We start from the raw sequence: 12,404 nt of genomic DNA, 5'->3' as shown, positions 1-12,404 counted from the left end.
CTAATATAACAAGGACATTTAACACAGGACTGGGATTAAATATTTAAAAAGCTGCCACAATGAACATATCAGCAGGGTAATTCATTTTGACTACTAGACTTTGAATTTTTCAGCTGTGGACAATTTTTTTTAAAACTTTTGACTCATTTTCTGATTCATTTTTTTCTCAGTTATTTGTAACTCTTTGTTCAAGCTACATTAGCACTTGATTAATTTGGGCCAGGAAATCTCCTTGGTTCAGGTGTAAAAGATCATGTTTTTGAATAGAACATTTTGGAACATTAAAAAGGTGTTATTCTGGCAGAAACTTCGACTCTGTACTTCTTGCTACAAGCCTGTTACTGGTGTCTGTCACCCACACCTGCAAGTTTTGATTGCCGTATCTTGCCAGGTCGCAGTAGCTGTCCAAAGATTGATTGAAAGAAGTCCTGCCTGCTTGGTTGTCCTCTCTCCAGGACTGCCACGATAACATTGAGGCTCACAAGGTGAACACACCACCAGCCGGTGTCACGACCGGTAACTACCACAGATCAGTGGTGGCTGACCTGACTCAAACTGTGTAGGTGACATTTAACACTCACTGTGATACAGGAAAAGGTCAGTAAGTGTCACTGAGAGAATGTTGATGTCTCCATGTACAGATGTCTCAAGTTTTTCATCCTTTTTTCTTTGTCTTTGTTTTTTTAAAAGGTACTGACCAGTTGGGTTGCCTGTGTTTCAATAAATACATTGAAGTGTTTGCCCAAATCTGAGATATGCAGTTAATTTGTGTGAAGGAATGGTCCCTACTTAAACTCACACTTGACACAAAAAAAATGGTTATTTGCCTTCAAGTACTCACAAATGTATGTCTTAAGCTCACTATGAAGTTTTTGGTTTTTTTTAACTGCTGCATCATTTCTTTGTGAAATTTAGCTTGGAGCTAATGGCACTCCATAGCCACCAACTACAAATAACAGCAAAACCGTCCAAAAACACGTTTTAAAAAAATCTCCAGAGCATTGTCTAGTATGATCCCAAGTCTTACCCAGCCGTATGCTCAGTGATCCACAAACACTTTGAATTTTAAAATTCTTCTGCAACAAACAAACTAACTCTAACCCTCTGGCACTGTGGATGAGCGCAGGTGATATGCCAGCTGGTCATGCTTGGCGTCATCATGAATCATGATACAATATCATGAACAAGCCGCAAACTGGAAGGTTTGACTTTTCAGCTCAAATCAAAATGTTTATGAATTACTGACCATATTGTCTTTATAGGGATGACATAGAATAAATGACCACGAGCTTCAGAGATTTAAAATGGATGTTTTTGTTATTAGTAGTTGGTAGCTGTGGGGCACCATGAGCTTAAAGCTAAATATACGCTCTTCCTGCATTCCGGAGTCACAAAGAAGTAATTCAGCGGTGAAAGAAAATATCTTCAGCTCAAGATACCTTTTTGCGAGTACTTCAAAAGCAAATAAAGAAACTTGTCGGAGAAGTATCACTTTAACAATATTGGGGTTGTCACTGAAAAACAGTAATAGATGACACTTTATAACTGAGATTTGGGAAGAAAAAAGAAATTCCTTTGCTCCCTCGTCTGTTACCCAGCTCATAACGTTACTTTTTTGCTACTACTGAGATGCATTTTGATACAATTGCGAGTCAACAATATAACATGAAACAATAGGACCTTTTGTTTATATCCTTTTATAGAATATGACTTCAAAGTAACAATGAAGTTGGAGTCCAACCAAAACTTCATAGAAAATAATGCGGTCTCACAAAATGAGATTGCAACAAAAGATAAATATGTTGGGTTTGTTGGGTGTTTTTCTATCTGCCTATTATTCAAATAACTGGAGGATTCAAGTTACAAGGTAGGCCCCTTCTTGGATAAGTAAATACAATGTAGACCTTCTTTGCATTAAAAAAAGGTGATTTCAGTTGTTTAGAAGAAGAAAAGTCTCTGTCATCCCCTGAACTTGACCTGTCCTGCAGGCAGCAGTGAGCAGCAACACAGAGCCCAAAACTGCTCCAGATTCTAGATCTGTGGGTTATCAACAACAACATTCCACTCCTCCAGCTGCTGATTCTAGATCTGTGGGTTATCAACAACAACAATGTTCCACTCCTCCAGCTCCTGTTTCTAGATCTGTGGGTTATCAACAACAACAACATTCCACTCCTCCAGCTGCTGATTCTAGATCTGTGGGTTATCAACAACAACAACATTCCACTCCTCCAGCTGCTGATTCTAGATCTGTGGGTTATCAACAACAACAAAATTCCACTCCTCCAGCTGCTGATTCTAGATCTGTGGGTTATCAACAACAACAACAACGTTCCACTCCTCCAGCTGCTGATTCTAGATCTGTGGGTTATCAACAACAACAATGTTACACTCCTCCAGCTGCTGATTCTAGATCTGTGGGTTATCAACAATAACAATGTTCCACTCCTCCAGCTGCTGATTCTAGATCTATGGGTTATCAACAATAACAATGTTCCACTCCTCCAGCTGCTGATTCTAGATCTATGGGTTTTCAACAACAACGTTCCACTCCTCCAGCTGCTGATTCTAGATCTGTGGGTTATCAACAATAACAATGTTCCACTCCTCCAGCTGCTGATTCTAGATCTATGGGTTATCAACAACAACGTTCCACTCCTCCAGCTGCTGATTCTAGATCTGTGGGTTATCAACAATAACAATGTTCCACTCCTCCAGCTCCTGATTCTAGATCTGTGGGTTATCAACAACAACAACAACATTCCACTCCTCCAGCTGCTGATTCTAGATCTGTGGGTTATTAACAACAACAACGTTCCACTCCTCCAGCTGCTGATTCTAGATCTGTGGGTTATCAACAATAACAATGTTCCACTCCTCCAGCTCCTGTTTCTAGATCTGTGGGTTATCAACAACAACAACGTTCCACTCCTCCAGCTGCTGATTCTAGATCTGTGGCTTATCAACAACAACAACATTCCACTCCTCCAGCTGCTGATTCTAGATTTGTGGGTTATCAACAATAACAATGTTCCACTCCTCCAGCTCCTGGAAGTTAAGGTAAGACAAGTGGAAATAAGCACAGTTCAAAGGCCATTTCATTCAAAACTGTGAACTATTGGTAATTATTTATAGATTGTGTTTTGATTGTCATGTTGACCTCAAATGTAAAGTATTCGCTTTGGAGAAAAGTCAAATGAAAGTTCTGTCCAGTTTTAAATTTTGAATAGAACTAAGGGCAATGATAATAGGCTGTGAAAAGAAATCTGAGAGAATTTGTCCTCAAAATTGTGCGATAATGGGGTCATGAAAGACCTGATGGAATTAAAATGTACAGCCACAGTGAGACAGACTTTCTTGACATTAAACTGTGTCACAAGGAATTAAGTGAAAGCAGGAAATGACACAGCGCTAGTGTTGAGCCCACATTCAACAAAATGAGGATTACATATTGTGTGCTCACTGTCCTCAGAAGCAGCGACCTGATCTGAAAGTGTCCAGATCTCAGAATCCTTGCATTGCAACAAAAAAAAAAAGTCCAGGCCGACGGTCACAGATGCATCCTGACCATACGAGTTCCAGCCTGTGAATGTTGCATTACAGCACCTGACAGGTGCAAAGTCTGGTGGGATGGCACTGTTGCCTCTTACACTTGACTGAACATATACAGCACATCAGAGGTGTAACAAATCCATTCCTGACTGCTAGAACCTTTCAGAGAGTTTGTCTGCCTGTGAACAACACATCTTCAGGTTTCCACACCTCCGACAGACACACACACATACACACACACATACACATACACATACACACACACAGGCAAAATGTAGCCTCACACAGAAAGAGAGAGAGAGGTGTGTGAAGTGTCTCAATAGCGTCTTTCGAGTGGTTAATCAGAGGAGAGGTTGAGGAGAGTGTCAGGGTGTCAGGCAGGCCCCGGTGAAGAGTCCTCAAGCCCTCTCTCTTTCTGTGTTGACACCTCTTAACCTCAGTCTATCATCTCTCACACTCACACACTCCGCTTCTATTGACACTTGCTACCCCGCAGCTCTCCAAAGACCCGAGGAGAATCCACTACACTGATTGTCCATGTGAGGGGAGGCTCACAGAAAAGCATTATATAATATGCTGACGTACACGTCAACGAGATGGAATCATATTTTGAGGGTGTTCGGTTTCTTCTTGTTTCTGGGATTGGTGGATTTAAAAAGAGAGAGGATGATAGATCAAGAAATGTAACAAACCTGTCAGCGCTTGTCAAACATGCAGAATCCTCAGATGCATCACTTTGAATCACTCATTTTTTTTTTGTCATCCACATTCACAGGAAGTGAATGGATCCTTGCCCTCCACTTTCACCAGCTAGTTTAAGTGGGATCAGGAGCTCGAGGTCATCTGAGAAGGGGTCAAAGGTCATAGAGCAGTGGGTCTTGTTAAAATACCTTTTAGCCTCCTTCAGGGATGTTATGTAATGGCTCTGGGAATAGTTGAGGTTCCAGGTTTTGTGGTGGAGACGGGATGATATATGTGTTTAGCGTTATGCCAGATGTATATTCATTACCCTTTTTAGAAATCAGGATGCAAAGGAAGTGCTGGGAGGTCAAGAGAGGTCACGCATAAGAGGTCACATTTATGTCTTTTTCTTGAAATCTCTTTGTTTTCATCTTAGAAGATGCAACTTCCAGGAAACACTCATCTTACACACGCCTCTGAGGGCTCTCAGAAACAAATGTGTGGCCTTTAAATCTTCAAAAGCTTTTCATGCGAAACATATTTTTCCTCTTGGCTACGCTGAAAAGGTTAGAGGAAAACTGGGTTGGGCTGATCAATATATTGGAGACATTTGAATATCAATGCAATGAGCACCTTGTCTTCAATCTTAATTTTTAATTTGGTGATAATAAGTGTATTAATTTTCATAATTTTCATTCAATAGCCGTTGAATTTGAGCGATGGCGGCCCATTTCTGCACAGCGAATATGCATCTCTCTCCTCCGTGCTGCCATTGATCCCTAATGTGCCTTCTCTCTCTCTCTCTCTCTCTCTCTCTCATCTCTCTCCATCTCTCTTTCTTTCTTTCTCTTTCTCTCTCTCTTGCTTTGTCCTCCGTTTTCTCCTTCACCCCCCAACCCCCCAACACACGAATACACTGTAAAATTCATCCTCACTTCTCGCTCCAGCAAGCTAACTGTGCGCACTACCTTTTATCAGCCCAGAACTGTTAAATTAATAAATTGATATTGACGAGTTATCAGCCGGGGGGATAAATTATTTGGGAGCAGAAGGCTAGGGTCACATGACTTTTAGTAGCCACGATTCTGTAATTATTCCTCATGAGAAGAACCAGTGTATCCCCCCCCCCCCCCCCCCGCAGATTCAACAAACATGCACTCAATCACAATCATATGAAGAACTATAAATATCCTCACATACAGTGGATTGGTGGTGCCATGGGAATACTGATGATCATCACTGCTATCATAATCATCATGATACAGGATGTTAGCCTGTATTTTATCACGGCAACTTAGACACAGCTCCAACATGTAGCTCATACACTATGCAGCACTGAGAGCAAATTATACAATATTGAACCTTGCATTGCCGTGAGCATGGAACAGGTTACCTGCTACAGTGCAATGTGACACAGTCAGATGAATTTCCTGCAGCTGATGGTAACAAATGTAAATGAGAAGTGGAAGGGAGGGGAAGGCTGCAGAGGAAGGGGGCAGCGAGCATGTCAGAGTGCCAATCATGGAAGTGCTCTTGTTGCCCTCCGGCCATCGCTGACCTCTTGACCCTGGCCATGGCCTAAATGTCAAAGGTCATCCAACAGGGTCAGTGGGGATCACTGCAAACCCTGACCAGGGATGCATCACCATGGAAACACTTTCCTCAGGATAGATGGAGAGATGGGGTGTTGTGCATCATTCTGTGTGCTACTCTGCAACACAGCAGGTTAATCACGTCTATGCAGCTTTTTTTTTTTTTTCAGGCTGCCCCCATTTGGTTTCCAGAGAAGCTGCACACAACCTCTGGGCAATATCCAGAAGAGGCTGGCACGAGCACTGAGCACACACACTGGTGTCATTATTTGGGCTTTTGGAGAGGCTGCTAAAATGGCTGCACAGCTCTCAGAGTAAAGGTCAAAGGATAGGATTGCAAAGGAAGAAAATATTCAGCACAAAGTTGGATCTTGTCAAATGCAGGCTCACATTAATCATTTTTGTCAACAGGTATGTCATAAGATGCTTCCCACGTGTTTCAGTACATTTCAAACTTTTCCATTATCAAAAGCGCTAAATGGTGGAAACACTGCTGCTTATATTCGCTTGCACTTTGCGTCATCTAGTGGTCGCACCCACCACGGTGCTGCTGCTCCGCTGCAGAGGAAAGAAGGGGGGAAAACCCCACTAGACTGCTTTTGTCTCCGGGGAGCCCCGGTCGATGCCTCGTCCCACCATATGTCTGATCGCAGCTGCCAATCAACAGGTCAACGCGACTCCGGGGAGGCAGACACTGGCGGAGGGAGATCAAACAGTGGACCTAGGGGATGACAGATGCAGATGGAAAAAAGGCAATAAAACATTGCTTCAAAGATGGTAACGGTGCACTGGGAGGCAAATTATTGTTAACAGTAATCTGCAGAAGAGCGCCTCGCATTCTGATCGATTGACTATTATGGAGCCTTTGAAGGCGAGGTAACGCCGGGCTATTGTTCATGGTGGGACACTACCAGCAAATAGCAGCTGGTTTTGGTTCAACTATAGCGTGTCCTAAGCCTTAAATACTCCTCAATTGTATGCAATCATGCTTTCTAATAGATTTGCGATTGGAACTCCTGCAGCATTTCAGCTGCAGCCGCCCTTAGAAGCAGGGAGAAAGAGGCTAATTAAGTATATTAAAATTTGACAAGGACTTCCATTGATTACAGTGCACTTTAGATATCCTATTTTCATAACTAGATCTCACCGTTTATTGGGTTAATGTGATTAAATATTATCCTCCTTTGTTCTCACGCCAATTAAAGCTATAAAAATGATATCAAATTATTAGTATTCATATTTCTGAATTTAAAACTATGTAGATGAATATGAGTAAGTATACCCTTAAAACTGAAAACAAAATTCACAAGGCTAATTAGATGCTTTACAGAGGAGGTCTCCTTCATCTGTCAATATCAGTCAAAAATCATCACTTCATTAAAATGTTCTGGTTTCTGCAGTTTTTATGAATTATGAAAACAGATAACTTTATCAGAGTATATATATATATATATATATATATATATATATATATATATATATAAAATATATAGATTTAAAAAATGCATCCAGATACATCCTTATACATCTATTATCTCTCCAGCTTTTTATTTATATTAAATGCATTTTATATTGCATTCAAGTAGGCAATTTAGTCTTGAAATTTTAATTTATTATTGGTAAAAAAAAAACCGCAATCATAATGACTTGACTACGACATGAGCTTAGATAGTAAATTTAACTTGAACCATTCTTTCCTTATTATAAAAGATTTTGATATATTCAGCAAGGTTGTGTCTCTATTACAGTGAATAGAAGCTGAAAACTAAGACTGATGATCAAATCTTCAATATTTGCCTCCCTCTTTTTTGCCCTGTTTCCAGGTGTAGCGTGCTCATACGATGTTGTGTGACTTGTTGTATGTTGGGTCTGTAGTCAAATCAATGAGATACATGTAAGCTAACGAGAATCAGCTTTGGAATGCTGCTGTAAATGTATTGTATTAAAACACGGCCATAATGTTTCATCGCCATCTCAGCGGGACTGATCTTCTTACCTCACTCTCTGCTAATCAGGAACAAATCTTTGTGCCTTAATCCACGGCCCCCTGCACCCTTCCGCCCATCTCATTAGATTAACAAAATGGCATGCACGTCCGAAAATCACACACACACACACACACACACACACACACACACACACACACACACACACACACACGAGCAGACCTCATGACCTCAATCTCATTTGGACAGAAACATACTTGGGCCGACACAGTTCCAGTTTGGTATGATTTCATAACACGATATTCATTGTGTTTATCTGTAAAAGTGTCACAGGGAAAATTAGCTGTCATGACAAATCTATTGCTGTTTCAAAACAATATTTTACACGCTTAAGGAATAGCTACAAATATGATCAATAGGGTTATTTAGTTACGTTATGTGTGAAAATGTGGTTTGTGTGTGTGCGTGCGTGCGTGCGTGCGTGTGTGTGTGTGTGTGTGTGTGTGTGTGTGTGTGTGTGTGTGTGTGTGTGTGAGTGTGTGTGCAGCAAACATATGCAACCAAATTAAAGCCCTAAAGCTGGTGAATTGAAGAGGATTTGATGCGGAGAGCAATTCATGGGAATTAAGCAAATTAGGCCTCCAATTAGGCTGGTTGACATTGAATAGGAAGATTTGGTGGACAAAAATTAATTAGATGGATTTGTCATTGTTCTAATGAACATGAACATTGGCAGATAATAACTGTTATGAATACCCTGCCCCCCACTCACCAAACCTTATCTCTCTGACATATTGTTTGTCCATTTATAATCTAATTTCATGTCAAATGCTACCTTATTCAAATATTCAATAATTTGCAGATAAGAAGCCCACATGAGCGGAGACAAACAAACTTCAGAAAAGTCAATGTATGACCTAATCCTCTTAGGCTGCAGCAGTGTGGATGTAAATGCCAACCTTTGCAAGCCAGAGAGGAATTTCACTATTGATGTGAGAGCAGGACAAGTAAAAATTGACTTGATTCTTTGAAGGCAATATTTCTGGAGCCATCTTATAATTGAGCTGGCTTTTTTCATTTTTTTTTAGGGTTTTCTTTGTAATTTTTGTCATATATGTATATATATATATATATATATATATATATATATATATATATATATATATATATATACACACACACACTTTGCTGCATATTCAACAAGAACTTTATAGCTTTCATTTTTTCATTTGCTGTACATTTTGACCCTGTCTCATCCATCCAAACACATACAGAAACAAGACCTACCGCCTCTCCAATAAATCAGTGTCCCCTCTACTCCCTCCCTTGTTGCATCCTTCCCTTTCCTCTGCTTCCTTCATCCCTGACCTCCTGTAGTCCCCCTCTTTCTGTGGCAGTGGTTACGGATTACACCGTGTGATAAGCTTCCTATTTCTTGAAACTATTTGGGATTGCTGGGATTATCTGGCCTCATATACTTCGGAGTCGGCTTTGGAAAGCCTGATTTTAGTGTCCCAGGGTAGAAGACTTTGAATCCTGAAAGCTTTGACTAATTAGCATCTAACTCTGGGTGGTATTTTAGCATTGGGCTCACTTTTAGAACATTTTGCACTCAGAGACAAGTTCACAAACACACACACACACACACACACACACACACACACACACACACACACACAGAAAGCGCTTTATCACAACTGAATACATAACTCTGACACTAAATGTGAGTTAAATATAATACTGACCCTAAACTAAGGTTAAACCTTTAAATGGAAAAAGTTATAAAAATTATTGTGACCAAACTTTTGGCCCCTCCACACGTACACAAGTACAATGGCAAAACACACACACACACGCGTGCACACACACACACACACACACACACACACAGGAAAGATTTATCAATCAAATTGTGTTAAATTCAGTTTGTTTTAATAAGACATTAAAACATGAGGTTTGTTTCATTCTAAAAACTTATCAAATACAAATGAATTAATTCAGTGCAATTGCTTCAGTTCATTATATTTACTGTCCTAGTCTGAGGTACAGGAGAAGCAGGAAGTGTGTCATCTCATGACATCATTAGCAAATAACCTAGAATTTCTCTTTAACTCAGCAGTGCACAATCACTCTAAAAAAAACAACAACAGAAAAGCAACTAATCACTCTCAAGGTACAGAGGCATGCAGGCCTGGGTGCACTGGGTGCAACCCCACACTGGGCCACGGCCAGTACAGTCTTGGTGCCAAGCAGGGCAGAGGGAGAGTTTGGGCTTGTGGACAACACCAACAGGTGGTCCTGTGGGGGTTGGTGAGGGCATGGTGGTAGGGCGAGATCATGGGGGTAAGAGGGAGCTGTCCTGCCACCCTGCGTACCCTCCGCCGTGCCCTCCTGCAGTGGTAGTCCCCATTAGAAAAGTCCTGGTAGTTTGATGGGTGAATCGCCCAGAAGTGGCCTTTACCATTTTCACTCCGGCCCGCTTTGATGAAGCAATCATTCAGAGACAAGTTGTGACGCACGCTGTTCCTCCAGTTTTTATCCTGTTGGGGCAAGTGAAGATCAGAGGTATGGTCAGGTGTGAAGTCAACAAAAACAAAAGTTAAACAATGCACCTCCCCACTTGAAATTAAACAAAGGAGGATGTTAAGTATCTTGACCTGCCTCAGGATGTCACCTTGTCCTGTTCTTGGCAGGATGCACAATAGCGTGTCAACACCGTATATGATCTAAGCAAGACACAACACCCCGAGTTACCTTTTTAGCACGTCAAACCAGTGATCAACTTTAATCCATTAGGCTACATCCAATCTGGCGCTGCACCTGGTGAAGGCAGTGGCAGTTTGCAACCTAGCAACAGGATTACTTTATTTGTGAATTTGCCAACAAGAAGATCATCTAGTGTCCCTGTAAGCACCTAATTGCCTAACCACTGACAGATTACCTTGCCAAGTAGGTCGCTTCACTTGTGAATATGGCGGCCACATTATACGTAAGTGACAAAATAAACCAGACTTTAAGCTTACATGTTTATTTTCTATGTATTTCCCAGATGTCTTACCTGTCGCTGAGCAAATTTAAAAAAGCAAGCACGGCCTGATAATTTTAAAGAACTTTCACGGAATACGATATAGGGAATTGTCGGTTGTAGGGGATTATCTTTAGTTTTTGCTTACACTTCTCAATTCAAACTTCTGAATGCCAACAAAGCTACGTCTGTCCTTGCAGTTTTGTAGATATTGCTGTCTAGTCCTCAATTTAATGGTAAAACTCAAGAACGCTCCAGAAAACATACCTTACTCTTGAAGTAAGGGAAGTGGTCCATAATCCATTGGTAGATATCACATAGCAGCAGTTTCTTATGCTCTGATGCCAGGATCGCCTTGGAGATGAGCGCAATGTACGACTGGTTGGGTTTGTCCGCTGATTTGTCTGGATTGCTGTTAGTAGATGTGGTGGTGGTCACCTCCTCCTCCCCCTCCTCTTGTTGCTCTTCATCCCCCTCCTCTTCTTTGACTTTCCTTTGTCCAGTCTCTACCTCTGACCTCTGTAGCTGCTTCTCCTGTACCTCCGAATGAATCCCCACCTCTCTGGCTTTACGATTCTGATGATCTAGCATGTTGTTTGCTGTCTGCGCCATAGTACGACTTCCTGTCGGTTCTTCTTTAGAACCTTTGACTCCTTTATTGAACAGAAGGTAGTCAATAGTAAAGCTCAGTCCCAGCCTTTCTCTGCTGCCAGTACAGCTGCTTTTGTCCTCCATTGTCATCTCTGAATTGAAATATCTCAGACTCATCAGAGAGATATTATTGGTTCCAAGCTGACAGACTGTTGAATCAGGTGATGAATGAAAGCGTTTGTTTTTTTTTCTCCAGATATTGTCCAAGATTTTTTGCCTCTGACTATCCCAGCATGGCTGCTCAAAGAACCGCAGAGCCTTTCCTAAAATTACCCGCCTCAATGACCCTCGCGCCTATCGCCGAAGTCTTACTCTTGACAAGATCACAGATAAAGATGAGCCTCTCAACTGTTGCTAGACGTGCTCACAGCGACACAATCTCAACCTGTGGAAATGACGTCAGGCTATTAGACTAAATGCAGCGAGTTTGTTTACCAACAAATTTTAATTAAGCTTGATTTTTCTGATAAACGTGATCAATCAATCTTTCTCGAGATCCAGCAGCCTATTGCTCCTGAGTCAAAGTTGTACTTCACGGTTGTGAAGGTGACTATTTATATGACTGTGAATTTATCCCTCACAGAAAGGGGTAAAGAAGGCATGGAGGAGGTCCACGTAGGGGGTCTCAATTCAGGCGGATTATTTTTATTAACCTTAGTAAATCTTTGTAATTACGAGAGATTAAACACTTGAGATTTAGTAAGACATGGTGTGCATTGATGCTGTTGAATGACAGGCCTTACATGCGAGTGTTATCCTTTTAAAGTTGTTTTGTCCATGTGGACACCGTCAAAGAATTATCTCAATTACAATAGAGCTGTAATTAATGGGCTAAAATCAGTGTGTCCTGATTTGGGAAGAGCACAAGTTACAGAAAAGGTTTAATATTGAAATTCTGACTGATTTGTTCTCTGTAAGCAATTTCAATTTATGTTTCATACACTTGTTTGTTTTTTT

General features: G+C 41.1%; 1 protein-coding gene across 2 annotated transcripts; it reads right to left on the bottom strand.

Moving 5' to 3' along the window:
• Positions 1–9,785: 9,785 nt before the first annotated feature.
• foxq2 (forkhead box Q2) lies at positions 9,786–11,761 on the bottom strand. Of its 2 annotated transcripts, XM_086224206.1 has the most exons (3): positions 11,064–11,761; positions 10,429–10,497; positions 9,786–10,311 (listed from the first exon to the last, which is right to left on the bottom strand). In XM_086224206.1, exons 1-3 carry the CDS (start codon positions 11,562–11,564, stop codon positions 9,940–9,942), a joined length of 942 nt encoding a protein of 313 aa, XP_086080332.1. In that variant the 5' UTR covers positions 11,565–11,761; the 3' UTR covers positions 9,786–9,939. The 2 variants fall into 2 exon arrangements, with proteins under 2 accessions (XP_086080332.1, XP_086080333.1); XM_086224207.1 differs by lacking the exon at positions 10,429–10,497.
• Positions 11,762–12,404: the final 643 nt, after the last annotated feature.

The sequence above is a fragment of the Aulostomus chinensis genome, chromosome 14 (genome assembly GCF_037954235.1).
Source record: "Aulostomus chinensis isolate RoL2024-O1b breed Wild chromosome 14, RoL_Achi_v1.0, whole genome shotgun sequence".
Taxonomy (NCBI): Eukaryota; Metazoa; Chordata; class Actinopteri; order Syngnathiformes; family Aulostomidae; genus Aulostomus; species Aulostomus chinensis.
This window is presented reverse-complemented; position numbering and strand designations above follow the sequence as displayed.